This window comes from Anneissia japonica, unplaced genomic scaffold, assembly GCF_011630105.1.
Source record: "Anneissia japonica isolate Jap-2015-1 unplaced genomic scaffold, ASM1163010v1 scaffold284860_len1800451_cov186, whole genome shotgun sequence".
Lineage (NCBI taxonomy): Eukaryota > Metazoa > Echinodermata > Crinoidea > Comatulida > Comatulidae > Anneissia > Anneissia japonica.
Genome location: NW_022706010.1, coordinates 1,349,280 through 1,364,764, shown reverse-complemented (window position 1 = coordinate 1,364,764; position 15,485 = coordinate 1,349,280). Strand labels below are relative to the sequence as shown.

The window sequence follows — 15,485 nt, the reverse complement described above, 5'->3', positions numbered from 1 at the left end:
TATATAAATTTATATCATTTTAATACAGATTTACATATTTTCTGTAACCTAGAAATAGGTCTATGTATACTTTGTGTCTGTTTTTAACGTTTCAATCTTTTGCTTTATTTAAATATCAATTATCGTAAATTTTAATGATTACATTATTTCATATAGTATTTTAGATAAATTTATAAACAATTTTAAATATTTAAATATAAACTATGAAAGTAAATACACGTAGATTAGATCAATAAAAATGGACATATTAGGTCTAGTAATCTTTATCTATTCATTAACACGAATAACATTTTCAATATTCTAATCAATTTTTATATAGCCGGAGTTAGTTTCGACCTGAGGCAAACCTTTGCTAAAAAAGTACACTTTCTCCATAAAAGCTTCTTCTATGAATGGAATGACCTGTTCGAAGCACGAACTCCTGTACCGTCACGATGTTTAATCGTACGGGAAATCCACTCACGATGCGGTACCGTTATGATTTTAATCGTACGGGAAATCCACTCACGAAATATTTTCAAATTTTATTATATTACCACCTTTTTATTACATAGATCTTTTTCAAAACATAACTGCTTTTATAACATTATATAGACCCATTAAACACAAAAACTGCTCTGGCTTTGGGGGTTTCGCCCCCGACCCCACCGGGGCCCTTAGGCAGGCCCCTGCACCCCACGCCCAGAGAACCCCCCCCCCCTTTGAAATGACCTGGCTACGGGCCTGTCTTTGTACATGAGTTAGCAACAACAATGGACCTTTCCGGCGTGTTCAGGGCTTACCGGAAAAGTTCATTCATTGCCATTCCGGTGAGTGGTATTGTATTGCACTTTTGTCATTTAGAAGTATGTTTTCTGTAATTTGAGAATTTCTTTTGCTTTGTCAAATTTTATGTGAAAAATAATGTGATATGCACATATTTGGGCATAATATGACATCATGATGCCCATATATGGGAAAATCACACAAATTTGTCACATAAAATTTGATTGTGCCGACAGAGCTTAAGACATACTGTAGGTTACAAAAATTCATTAGGCCTACCTAAAAGAATGTTTTTTTTTTAAAGCTCCAGTAAATCAAGAACATCAGTAAAGTAAGATAGCAATTGTTATTGTCGTGATGGAATAGACAATAACTGGACTTGCGTCAGGAGAATCAAGTATAGGTGTAATTTTGCCTTACCTGATGTGGAAATGTACTGAATACTCAGTACATGTGAAAACAATTGCGAAAAAAATCGCAAGTGTTTTTTTTTCGCAATTGTTTTCACACGTACTGAGTATTCAGTACATTTCCACTTCAGGTAGAGCAAAATGACACCTATACTAAAGTAAGATATACACCAAAAAAACAGATCTATTATTTTATTCTGTCTTGTTTATTTGTTTTGCCAGTGATCTATTAATTGACCCTCTACAACTATACTCAGAATCAATTATTATTAATAAGAGGTTGAAATTTATTATCATTGTATTTAAATGTATTTTCAGAAAGTGGAGGAGTTTCTAGGTAAAGGAATCAACTATGTGGTTACAAATAGACCGGAGGGTCGAGAACTTGAGAAGAGAGGCAATGCAGGAGGTAGTTCTGCTGAAAGCCCATCAGTATCAACACCAAGCCCCTTCCAACAAGGAAAAGGGTATGTACACTATCAGTACTATTATTCTTATCCAATTGTATATTCATTGACGTTTGTAGAACTGTTCATCCCAGCAAGTGTATAAGACTTGCCCTACACCCTGCACCATGCCCTACACCATGCAACCTTCCTCATCAATGAAAAGAAATTATTTTGTTCATAGTGTTTAAAATTAATTTAACAAATTATGAATTGTACACAATTGCAGATTTATTGACATTTTCCCAATTTTTTTTGCAAATTTTCTTTTATAATATTAATAGTTCAAGTCTCATTTTAACATCAGATCATTATTGTTAAAATAATGATACTGTGATCTATTCAACACAACACAACATGGGTGTCCCTGAAAACAGATTATTAAACATAATAAAATATGATTGCACACATATACAGTCAAACTTGCCTAAGTCGAATCGAAAGTGCCACTGAAATATAGTTGGACTTAGATTAAATTCGACTAAAGCAAAGTCAAATTTTATTCGAGTTATATCACAATAGCAATTTGACTTGGTGTGTAGGCCTTACGGAGACCCAAACAAATTAACACGCACTAACGGTACATGCACTGACGGTACACGCACGATGTTGACCGCACAATTGGCCTAGAACGGTAGAAGTAAAGGCCTAGGCTACCTAAACTTAACCTTGAAAGCAATATTCTTCAGAGTAGCAATAGATTTAATTCTTCAATTATTACAGTATATTTAAATGTTTTGTTAACTGCGTCTATGCCATTCTTTTGAATACATTATAAAGAGAAATCGGTCAATACTTAGCCTAAATTAAAGCTTAATCATATTTATATTTGATAAACTACCGTAACATTTAATAACTGATTTTTGCATGGCCATCAAGCGAACACATTTTAAATACAATGACTTCTGTTGGAAAATCCCAAAGACCAAACCAATACTTACTAGGTGAAAGTCTATAATATATATATTTCACTACATGTATTAATCGTAAGTAAACCAGATGTGTATACCCCGCCACAAAATGGACCGTTCAAAAATCGCCCACTACTCAACTCATGCACGTGCTTGCTTCTTTCTGCACCGCAAGGATCCAGGCAATGCTGTGCATATAGTTTGTATGCAACGAAGATCTCGATGAAGATAAAACTACAGTAGCACATTTGTTTTATATGACAGGTTATTCCCTATACCTAAATTCCATAAGACATTTATTTTACGATTACTGTATGTATCTTACAATACAAAACAATCAATAATTTACTGTATTTAAAAAAGAACTAACAAAACCTGAAACAGTGCTTAGACATTAGTCGCCGTTACCACATATATGAACAATAGTGAGGAATGAGTTGAGTCGCATGTAAAATAAACTACACAAAGTACCGCTATGCAATGTAAACAAGAGTCACTTGTCGGGCTTACATAGCGTGTGAATTTCTGCATTTGCCAAATGTATGAGTCATTTGTTGACATTCACAGCGATGTTGGTAAAACGGTGACATCTTAAAATGATAGAAGTTTTACGTCAAGATTTTGACTTCAACTTACGGACTAACAATTATTGGAAAACAAATCAATTTGGCATGTAAAATATGTTCGACTTTCGTTGTTATTCGACTTGAATTTATTCCGAGTTAGAGCAAATTTTAACCATTGTAAATATAGGGAAGATGAAGTGACATGAAAATAATTTCGACATTGACAATTTTTTGACTTAGGCGAGTTTGACTGTACGTCAAAAACAAGTAAATGTAAATGTGCTAAATTTACTTCTTGTTAACTATATCTATTTTTTGGTTAGTAGGTCCTCTAAAGATGTAACAGAGTCTCCCTGTGCTTTAACTGGAGAGAAAAACAAGGTAATTTGTTTTATTACAATTTACATTTGTTAATTGGTATTACTGAAGTTATCATATCTATAATTTCAATGTTCCTAATTATTATATTGTTGTATAGTAACATTGAATAATTCTTTATTTATGAGTTTCAAACAATGTTTGACCTGTTTTTTTATCCTATTTCTTAATTCTTTCCTTTTTGCATTTGATTTTAGTCTTCCAGAGGAAAAACTATAGCAAGTAGGGCTTTGACATCACAGGTAAATTAATTTTCACTTATAATTGTTTAAATTATTATGAATCAATCAATAATTGATGTACTTGAATTTGGCATGTAAGATAAGACCGACTTAGAAATTATTCTTGTAATGCGAAATCAACTTGCGCAAGTTTTACTGTACTTGAACTCCATAATTCTGCTGTTTAAAAATTATGATGATGTTTTTTTTTTATCTTGTAGCAATTTGGGACTGTGAGCATCCTAACCCAAGCCATCCAGTGGGGAGTGCAAGTGAAACATCTTGACAGTATCCTTACTTTAATGAACTTTTCCCCATCCCTTGTATATTTTTGCAAAGGTTCGTTTGTGGGAAAACATGTGCGCATGGGAGACATGCACATATTCCTGGCCCTATTCTGATTGGTCAAATATTGGTTCGATTCTAGCATCCACTAACTTGGGTTATGGCCAAGAATATTAATAGGCATAGGCTTAGCCTGCGAGCCGTCCGGCCGTCTTTTGGACGGCCACCAATTATTTAGGACAGCCACTGTTACTGTGACGGCTTGGACGGCTTGGCCTAATCAGCTCGGCCTAGCCTAATTGGGCCTGGTCTACCTTTAGCAAATTCTTTATATTCTTCAAATCTATCGAATGTTACACTAAACTAAAGCTATTTATGTTTGATAAAAACAACATTTATTGAATAAATATACGTTGTTTACATACAAATATTTGGTGGGGATTCCCAAAAAATGTAAGGCTTAACCATTGCCAACCCGATGAAAAGTTCACGTACAACACGCGTCGTGTTAAAAACATTAATACCCTGCTGGAGAATAGACAGCTCTGAGTCGCCCAAAACGCATGCACATGGCTTAGCAAATACAATACAGGACTTGAGATTTGTACTGTAAAGAAGTTTTGTTGTTAACCTCACAAAGTTAAATTTTATTAGTCAACAAAATACAGTAGGTCTAGGCCAATCTCTCGATTTGGAGGACCTAGAGTAGAATTTACACTAGACTAAAGTGAGAGATGAAGATGCAATATCTGCTTAGCCTAGAAATACTGTTGCTGTGCACAATCTATGTATATAACTGAAATATTTTTGTGATTGCTAATTCAACACTATTCCTTTGAAGACAAAATTCCAACATTTAAACACCTTTAAATGCCCTCTAAAGATCATAATTTTCTATTTTTTTCTTAGTTTTGGGAATGGCGTAGCCTTGAATGGTCACATTGGCTCAGGGCCAGGCTTACTGGCTTCCGTTTTGGATGGCCTATTTAATTTTTCTGGCTAAGCACCTGTTAATAGGTACCCCAGTAGGATGAAACTATTTGAATGCAATGATTATATGCTGGTTAGTCTTTCATAACTATTAATACTCTTCAGGGAATAAAGATTCAAAGTTCAACATCTTGGCCCATTAATTTTTTAATATTCTTGGATTAGTTTAGGATCAGGAACTCTAGTCATAAAAATTGACTAAATAAACTTCATTTCATAGTAACAAATATTTTTTTCATTTTCCTTTTCTTTTTAGGAACATAAATATAAAGTGACTGGCTTAATTCTTCAGTTTTTATATTATTTTTCTTAACATATTAAAGGTGTTTTAAAATACATAAAAAAAGAAAGAGAAAAACTTGGCATGAGTCCATCTGCAAGTCAACAGGTAAGATTTAGCAACCATTTAAAGCTTCAAGAAGATTTATTAAATAGACACAATAATAATAAACTAAATAATAATAATAATTTATAAACTAAACAAACTCTTTTCCTTGTTTCCCCTTTGTATTTTTTTGTGTTTTATCTTTACATTGCATATCATTTTTTTTTTGTCCAAAAAACAACAAAGCTGACAAACACAAAATAACACAGAGGGAAAGAAAACACTCAGCAAGTTTGATAAGATTAAAATTTCTTGAATTTTGCAATAAAAATATTGCACGGTAGACCGAGATCTGCATTCAAATTAATACAGAATCAATGTATTTGTTGTTATTTATGTGTCTGAAACCGTTACCGTTACTGTTGCACCACCGATTCCAAATAGAACATTAATAGTTTAATATCTGTTATGAAGAGAAAATTTTACTGTTGTCATATTACTAATACTGAGATATCGAACTTGCTATGTTGTTGTTTTCATTGGTGATGTCATTATTAAGTTTATAGTTTTAACATGGAGAGATACTGTAAATATAGTATGGTTGGTTTTTTTCAGGCGTTAACTCCTGTGACAGTGGGGTTTTGTAATAATTTTGAAGTTTAAATATTTTTTTTCCCATCAAGTTAGATGAATAATACTTCTATTTCTTTTATTGTTATACATAGAAAAGCAAGTCGACTGATAGAGCATCGTCATCCAGAGGTACGACATTATTTATCGTTTTACTATTTAATTAATCTTTTGCTATTGAGTGAAATTTAGTGTGGATGTTAATTAATTTATTGTTAATTATATTGTTAAGATTATTAATAATAATAATAATTTATTGCCTTTAAAAATACACTATTTGCTGTTTGAGCTAAAGGATAAACAAGTTTCACCTTTCTTTTTTAAGGAGAACGATTGTCCGGTGTATTCCTGAAGGTGGAAGATAGAACTAGGTGAGAAGTATGAAAATAACAATAATTACAACAAACGGCTATAGAATTTACCAAAATATTGTAGAAGTAACAGCTGCATGTTGCTGAACCAAGTACCCACTTTTATTGGTTGGAGAAAGTAAAAAGTGAAGTACAGTACCTTGTTTAAGTACAAAGTGAAATTCACAGCAAAGCATCAACCTCTGACCTCATTTTTGAGTGCCTTAACATTAGGGAGCTTTTGCTTTTGCATGACGACGTGGTTGTCTAACAGATTCACTCATTGCATGCAGCCCTCAAAATTAACGTCGGCAATACGGCGGCGTCTAGCCGCCCAACGCTGATGAAAAAATCGCCGACGTGAACATTTTAGGCCTAGCCCAAGTTAACCCAAGCCTACGCTGGTACTAGCAGTACCAGTGGTGGTAAACTCGTCAGGATCGCCGTGAACAAGTTATTTATTATGTCTTTCATGTTGTATTATGAGCATTACCGTTAACATTACCGTTTTGTTCCTACTGGTGTGTCGTTTTAATCAATAGGTAATCATATCAACAATATTGGGACTGAGCTAGCTGTACGAAGGTTCATTCACATGATGTTGTGTGCTATTGTGTTATTTTCGTCTGGAAAAAGTTGATTTTTTTAAATTTATTTTTTTAAATTTATGTTCCGGACCGAATAAAATGTTCGGAATAGGGAGATCTGGTTTCTGGAAAGTATTTTATTAAAGGATGAATAGGAATAACTTAGGGACTTGAAAGAAGAAAGTTTGGTGTAGCGTGAAATTCTGCTTTCTGGGCATTCGGAATTTGGAGATTCCACTGTATGTTTTTTTTTTGTAGTTTCATTTTATTCATCATCATAACAGTAACACTGTTCAACATTTTATCAACAATTAGTTGTGAATTTGAACATCAGTACATAGGCTAGGCTTTCCAGCTTGATTGGGTGACTTGAAAAGACATCCATCACTGCTATAACAGGTCAGCATGAGTTGATTTCAGGGCTGTGGCTGAAACTAAAAACTCCTGACGTTATAACCGGCGTCAATTTTATATCGCTGGAGATTTTAAATTTTTTTTTGCCGACATACTTTTTTCCTAATTTTGAGGGCTGTTGCATGAGGTCCTCTGTACTTGGCACAATGTAGATTTCAGCCAAATTGCATTGTACAATCTACAGGACAAGAAATTAACTCACATCCTCACGTGACTTTATGTGACCTCATTACGTTCTAAATTCTACCATCGTTGTGCAGTCGAAAGCTCCCCATTGAACGAGCGCCCCCAGTGTTATATAATTTTCATAATTGATTTGTTGATGTAACATACCAATTTGTTGTCTTTATAGTCACTACAGACCAATATCAAAGTCATTAGATGTATGGCCGAGAGTATCAACAGACACTACTCTTGGTTCATGTCCTTATGATGGAGTAGCCTTCAAGGCTAAACAATTTGAAAGGTCAAACAACGTTGGACAAGGAGGCAATTCACAAATAAATAATATACTGTAAGTATTTCATAAAAATTGTCTCAAATGTGGGATTTCTCTTTTCTTTGCATACAAATTTTAAGAAACCTAACAGACTGGTTTTAGTTGAGATTTGATTGCTACCATGTTTTAGTTATTTTATTTATAGGTAATTTTTACTTACAGCGATACATTCTGCATAAAATAGATGATCATTCAAATTAACAAAGAAAACAATGGAAAAAGGCCTGTTATTTTAACCCTATTAATTTTTTCTCTAATTTGAAATTTGTAATATAAAGCTTATCCAAGAATTTTGTAACTGTGTAAGAAAAACACAATATTATTTACAGTATGTTATTATGATGATATGAGGAAAAAAACAAACTGAATGGTAGTACCTGTAAGAGCGTTTAAATCTTTTTATGAACAAGTGTTTTCCTTCAAGTCGTTATTTAACATCTTCATGTTCATTATAGAAAGGATGACAGCATTGCTAACTTATATTATTTATTGTATCTTGTTCAGTACCAAAGAGAAAGCATTAAAACCTGCAGGAATCAGGAAAAAGAAGGATGAAAAGATAAAAGAGAAAAGAAGAGGTTTTTGTGAATGTTGTAAACAAAGATATGATAATCTTGATAAAGTAAGTGATTATTTTCTTTTTCTGTTTTAAGTCCATGAACTTTATTTGTTTTTTTATAGATCTACTCAGAAAATTTTGAATTGATAGTAGCCTCTAGTTATAAAATGTTTGTTATCCAACAGCATTTGAAAAGCAGTGAACACAGAGAGTTTGTATCCAATCAGAATCACTACAGCGCTCTGGATAAAATGATTATGGAAGGACCAGACATTGCAGCATTCTTGGAAGATGTCTTGCGCTATCACGAAGCACAGAAACAAGACGCACTCAGGTGAGAATCAAAGTTTTATGCTGGAGAGCTGTGGCATAATCTATTAGTGCTAAGTTTTCTATTGCAGTGGCATATACAAGTATATCTAGAATGTTAATGATTGAGCAGTGGTAGTGGTAAGGGTGATGATAATGATAAATGAATTTAAATCTATACAAGACAATAAAGTTATTTTGATTTCTTGCTTAATACTGCTGTTGTGTAAAGTATCTTTAGTTCACAAATTGCTATCCAATAGTTGCTTTAAATGGTTTAATTTCAAATGGTATTATTTTGCTAATTTCTTTTCCTACTATAGTTCACATCAAGAATTTGGTGGTACAACTGATCCTAAGACCTCAATGCCAGTTGCAAAAACAAGCACCAAAAACACAGACACAACCCTCCCTAGTGATCTTCCTGGCCTGAGTACTAGTCGCATTCAAAAGGAGAACTCTTTACGTGTATCGCTACCCCTTGAACATGCTCTGCCAAAGAGACTTGCATCCCAGCGTTCTCCAGAGGTTATAAATGAAGCCGAGCTCGATAGTTCTAGAGTAGAAGAAGTTTATCAGGAGATTTGGCTTGGCGAGCCTCCATTACGCAGTGCATCAGAAGTAGATGTTCAGGAATTTATTAAACATCGTGCAACTATGCAAAAACGAATTGCAAATACTAGCAAAAGGAAAGTGACAATTAGTAGCAATTCACCGAAGAAACAAACAATTAATGTTGAAAATCCACTAAACAATTCTCAGGGATCTCCCAGCAATGTAGGAAAAATAATTCCAAATGTACCATCAACCTCAAAATCTCAGGGAAATGGGGATAAACAGATTTCAACAGCATTGGAAACGATGGCAAAAACACAAAGGAAAAGTGTGAAGCGGTCTTTTGAGGGAACAGAAACAGTTAACAAAGATGGAAGTTTGCCAAAAAATGTTGAATCAAGTGTCAATCCACGAAAAAGGAGGAAAACTGTAACTGAAGACGAATATGAAGATCCAGTTTTTGTTTGTGACATTCCCGAAGAAACAAATAAAGCTAATTCTTCACAAAGTAAACAGAAGCAAAAGAAAACTGAAGAGTCTTGTATTCCAAAAAGGAATATAAGCCATCGAGAACAAAAGTCCCCAAGTTCACATGAAGGATCTCCATTCAAAGCTCGTAGGGGTCGCACCATCAGAAATGAAGGCAATAACATAGCTAGTGGCTCAAAATATATTGAATCGAAGACTACAAAAACAAAAAGTGACACCACTAGTGGTAAGAAGTGCCAAAACCAGTCAAAGAAAAAGAAGAATAGCGAATGCCTACTAAATCGAGTCCTTGGTCAGAATCGAAGGGGAAATCGCAAGAAGGGTGGTAAGTGTGGTGAGATTTTAAACAGGACCTTTGATGCAACACTCTCGGTAGAACATGTTTTTAGCAGTGATCTTGGTGGCTCAGAATTCCTAGGCTTTCAAAGCGAGGACATTCGTGAGAGTGAACTTGACTTGCAGCTACGGATTAATGAGTCAATGGGCAAGGCTCCACTTACTGATGCAGCACTAGAGGTCACATGTGTAAAATGTGATAGGAATGATAACGCTAGTGATGCGCATTCTAGCTCACAGGATTTGGCAATAGAGTGTGTGTTACACACAGTAGATAATTTTTCGCAGGGAGAATCGGACTGGGATGTCCAAATTGATGGATACATGTCTAAGTTGGACGATGATGTGTCAAGGCCCAAAATGGAAAATGATATAACATCCTTTAAAGTTAAGAACCTAAATACAAAACCAGTGGTAGATGCGGATTTGTCCCCTATAAAATTTGTGCCCAGCCCTGTCAAAGGTTCTCGGGATACCCCAAATCAAGTTAGCCATGCATTTATATCTGAAATCCAGGAGAGGCGTCAGGCTGGGTATCAAAGAACTCCAGTGGAAAACATTTTTGGCAATGTGAGGTTAAGACGTCGTGATGTGTTGTTTGATAACAGTACTGAGGATATTGAAAACTTACCAGTTGCTCTTGGAGATCCAATAACCCATGGTGGAATGCTACAACTTCAAAGTAAATTGAAATTATCACCAGGTAAACATGGCAAACATGACAAAAAGATTAATAAAAATCATGGAAAAAGCCCTCAAACACCAGTAAAGCAGTTGCCCTCTCAGTCTTCAGTTGAGCCAAGACAAACATGTCCTACATCACCGGGTTTGTCTGTTAGAAATGAGAACATATTAATTGAGGATGACAACCCAGTGTTTGTTGATTCACCATCTAAGCATCTACCTCCAGGGAGTAAGCTAAGGGAAAGGACAAAGAGTACCGAATCAAGAACTCCAAGAACGCCTTGTAAGACCCAGCGATTCCTGTTTAGTACACCTGAGCAGAAAGATAAGATATGGCTGGTAAAGAGCCCAGGTAACTTATCATCACCACCAATGCTTCAGCTTCCACCAGGCACACCTCAGGAGGAAGTCCAAATCATTGAACAAAATTATGTTCACGACGAAACTGAAATTGAAATTGATTTTCCAAAGTTCTCAAGTCCTTTGAGAGCTGGCAGTATCAAAACACAAGTCAAGCACATTGCTGATCCTCAAACTGGACGTCCAGTTCCAAGCCCAGTAAAGTCCATCCCAACCATGGATACTGCTTTATCCTCACTTATAGACCTTGCTAATGTGGTACCTTTATCACCAATTAAAATGAACGTTGCTGTATATGTGCCAGACTTTGCGAAAGAAGGCTTTGCCAGAAATTTGTTTGGCGCTAAAAAGAGTAGCTCAGCAAAATCTAAAAGATCTCCTCCCACTACCTCAAGTGCAGTAATATCTCCTAAGAATTCCTTCATGTTATTTTATGACAAACACAGCTCCACTCCAAACTCTGCCACATTCCGGGCTCGTACCAAAGTCATCTCGCCCATTTTCTCTGCATATAAAAAGCCACGTTTCTCACTGAATCTGCTTAGACCACCAAAGTTGAAGTATGTAAAGTCAGGGCGACGTACACGAAAACAGATGAAGGAGGAACAGGAAGACTTGTTGCGGCGTCTCTCTTTATCGCAGTTCATTAACAATAATAAAAACAATACTGAACCACAGTCCGATGATCCTAATGAATCCCTAGATGCAATTTATGATTTTGAGGAAGAAGTTGATCATACATCATCAGAATCCAGCACCAGTAAAAGGAAACGTGGTAAGAGGAACATTGAGAAAGCCACAAAAACCAGTAATTGCTCATCTTTAAAGAAAAGTGCAAAAAAGAAAAAAGAAGTACCACTCAGGTCATCACAAAGAAAAACAAGAAGCAGCATATGTAGTCTTCAGAAGCTGGAGCTTAGTCCACAAACATTGAAAGAACTCTACAGTGATGGATTCTTCTGCTGATATTTGACAGCATTATATTTAAGAAAAGAAATAATATACTAAGGGTAGATCTGTTTGTTTTGGTGTTTTTATTTTAAAGAAAAAATGTTTAGATAACATTATGATACTGTGCACTGATAAGCACAAATTTAGAAAAAGATGTTTCATATGTAAAATTTTAGTGGCCAAGCCATTTTTTTTTATTTATTAATTTTTTTTAATTCTAGTTCTAATTATTGAATATGTTATGTCTAGTACATCATCTACTATTCCCTTATTGAATAGTTGTGGTTCCAGGTTCTAAAAACTTTTACAATGTCGACTTTGCCTAACTAGAATAATTTCTAACTCGAACGTATTTTACATTCCACATTGATGTGTTTTCCATTAATTAACAATCTGTAAGTCAAATTTTATTTAAGTCGAACAATTTTTCAATGGCATTTTAGATTTGACTTGGCCCTTGTACAGTATGTTATTTTCAAATCCTTTGCTCCTCTGGGTCTTATAATGAAGGTGTTTTTTATAGAACAAAATATTTTAATATTGTATTTCATACTGTGTAATTAGTCTTAAATATGGTATAATAATAATACATATTTGTAGCCTGAATTATTGTTGATATGTTGGACGATGAGGTACAGTAATAATAATAGGCTTGTGGTGCAACATGTTGATAGTTCTGAAACTAACTGTTGCATAGTTTTGAATGTTGTTCTAATCATCTGATGATAGTGATTCAATTATCAATGTACTCTAAATATGATGAGGTTTGAACTATCTGTGATTGGTTGATAGCCAGTACTCAAATATGTTGAGTGGTGGCGTGTCATTTGGGGTTTTCTTGATTTTCCTTATATTGTGTACTATAGCTTTCAACCACTTACAACAAGTTTTATAACACACCTAAATAGATCCTAGTCATTTGATTTGCGGATTTTGTATCGGTTATTAAACCCATTTCGTAATTTAGTTCCACTGTGCATTTTTACTTACATTGCACAGTGCTTAGGAAACAAAGTCTTTTTCTGGAAGGTTCCATAAAATGACGTCCATTGCACAGCGCCTAGGATACAACTTGACTTCAACCTAATACAATCTTTTGATTAGTTGAAAGATGCTGGACTGTTCCATTTAGAAAAACGGTGGATTTATTTTTTTTAAATATCAAATGACAAGAATCTCCATTCAGAAAAAGGTAGATTTTTAAAATATAATATCTAATGACAAGTGTATTTTATTTGCGCAGTGGAAAGAATATTTTCTTGAGTTGAAAAATTGACTCTTCTGAAACAGTCAAGTCTTTCAACTAAATGAATATTTTCTTCCCATTGTGCTCATAAACATTCATTATATGTATACTATTACCATAGAAACATAGAAATTCTCAGAAATGTAACAGTTCTTTTGCGAACCATCTACAGTGGTGAAACCTAAGACAACTATATAAACCATGGAGTGTATTCTTCCATGGTATAACCTATTATTGTTATTACAGTATTATTGTTATCATATGTTTTTTATAATATGTGGTAGCAATATTCCTCCATTCCTGTGCCATCCTTGTAGTTGCTTTAAGACTTGTTCAAACTATTAATTTCTTTTTGACAAAAACATGTGATATAACTACATTTGGCCATGTTGCCATGTATAGGCACATCATGACTATATATGGACATACAACAGTTTTTCATATCCTCAAAAGAGCTTTACACAGAGCATGCTATCATATTTATCCAGAATAAAACACATTACTATAACCAGGGAGATGTAAAAAAAAAATCTGCTATAACTCTTGGACTCTTTCCCACTCTAGCAATTGAAATAGAGAGTGTGCGATTGTGATAAAATTGTATTATTTGATAATTTGAGATAATTTTCCAATTTGATTGTACTGTAGATGTAATTAAGAATAACAAACCAATCAGTGAGAAATAATTCATGTTTAAGTTATCAGGGTTTTCAGATTTGTGTGCCAAAAAGAAATTAGTTTGTAAATATTTAAAAATGTACATATTGTAAATAGTTATTAAATATTTTAAAGAATGATTTTAAATGTTCTATATTATAATTACAATTGTAAATTAGGATTTTTTCTGAAAGATTGGTACGGTTTTGTTGAAAATTTGGTTTATCCATATTACAATTTCAGAGAAACGTACATGATTTCATGAAATCATTGTATTGTAGAAAAGCTTATTGTACACCATTGGTAGTAGAAGGTTATTGCCATTGAAGATTGCTTGATAAAGGAACTGGTGGAAGCCGTGTCGTGCAGCGGTTAAGGCTGTGGCTTTTAATTGAGACATTGCGAGACCGACACTGGTTTCACTAGTTGTGTCTTGTTCAAACTTCATTTGTGTCCATGAGGAATGAGTACTTGGTAGGAGGTGGATGATTCCAAATGAAATTTGTAGTGCTTAATTACATGCATATCTTGGATACTCCCCCAAAGACAGAAGAAGTTCGCATTGTAATGTGTGATGATTGATTTTGTATCCAATAATGTGGAGAAAAAACATCTTGAGCAGTTCTTTAATTACTTTTTAAGTTCTGTAAAAAAAAAAAGTGAAAAAAAGTATTAAAATTCAATGTCGTCTTTTTCAAAGCTTTACAGACAATTAATCATTAAACAGCTCCTTTATCAATGCAATCTTCAATGGTCTGTAATTTATGTATAGGGGCCAGTTCTTTTAAGCTTTTAAAGATTGTATCTCCACACATTTACTGAGGTGTATTAGTAACATTGACTTTTCCGGAGTGTTATTCAATAATTATAATGACGGATCAATCATAATTTGGTAAGGAATACGCGCATGTCCCACAAAGATATTAGGTACATTTATACTGTCATTTTTTGGGAGCTTAGCAACAATATCCAAAGGGCAGTGTCAAGGGGAAATGTCCATTCCTGTCACAAAGATAGTTTTAGTGTTAACGTTCTCTTAAGTTGTGATAATTTAAATCAAAGATACATTAGGTAAATGTTACATTATTTATTATATTATTTTTTTAATCATATTATAGCCTGTTTATTTTAATTGAATACAGTTATGTTAACTGGTATTGGTAAGCATAGGTTTTATCTTCTTTTTTACTTGTGGATATATATGAGTGATAATTTGACTAACAAATAACCATACTTTATGGTTATAAATTCTGACTTTTGAATAAACATAGTTATTACATTATATTAAAAAGTGATACTGTGAACGAGTGTGCATATTATCAATATTGTCTTCATTTTAATACTGTTTTTTTTTTTAAATAAATAGAACACAATCTGAGTTAATATACAAATATTATTTTGTAAATTGTATTATATCCAAGTGTGAGACTGCAATGAAAAGGGTTATACACCATCAGAGAAAATATTTTTATGTTGCGCTGTTAAACTTGAAAAATAGGGGTAAAGAAAGGAGCGTTCACGTTTCAGCCATGTTTCTACCAATCCTTTCACCACTATCATGG

The 15,485-nt window shown here is 34.0% G+C and overlaps 1 protein-coding gene across 2 annotated transcripts in view; it reads left to right on the top strand.

Annotated features, from left to right (window-relative positions):
- Positions 1–15,276, top strand: part of LOC117106002 — a 19,927-nt gene extending 4,651 nt beyond the window's left edge. For both annotated transcript variants that reach the window (XM_033247312.1, XM_033247313.1), the window contains exons 4-14: positions 1,494–1,642; positions 3,425–3,479; positions 3,674–3,718; positions 3,919–3,985; positions 5,296–5,360; positions 6,023–6,059; positions 6,253–6,298; positions 7,631–7,792; positions 8,282–8,399; positions 8,522–8,670; positions 8,969–15,276. In XM_033247312.1, coding sequence (XP_033103203.1) covers positions 1,494–1,642; positions 3,425–3,479; positions 3,674–3,718; positions 3,919–3,985; positions 5,296–5,360; positions 6,023–6,059; positions 6,253–6,298; positions 7,631–7,792; positions 8,282–8,399; positions 8,522–8,670; positions 8,969–12,035 — 3,960 coding nt within the window. In that variant the 3' untranslated portion in view covers positions 12,036–15,276. The remainder of the gene's footprint in view (positions 1–1,493; positions 1,643–3,424; positions 3,480–3,673; positions 3,719–3,918; positions 3,986–5,295; positions 5,361–6,022; positions 6,060–6,252; positions 6,299–7,630; positions 7,793–8,281; positions 8,400–8,521; positions 8,671–8,968) is intronic.
- The last annotated feature ends 209 nt before the right edge of the window (positions 15,277–15,485 follow it).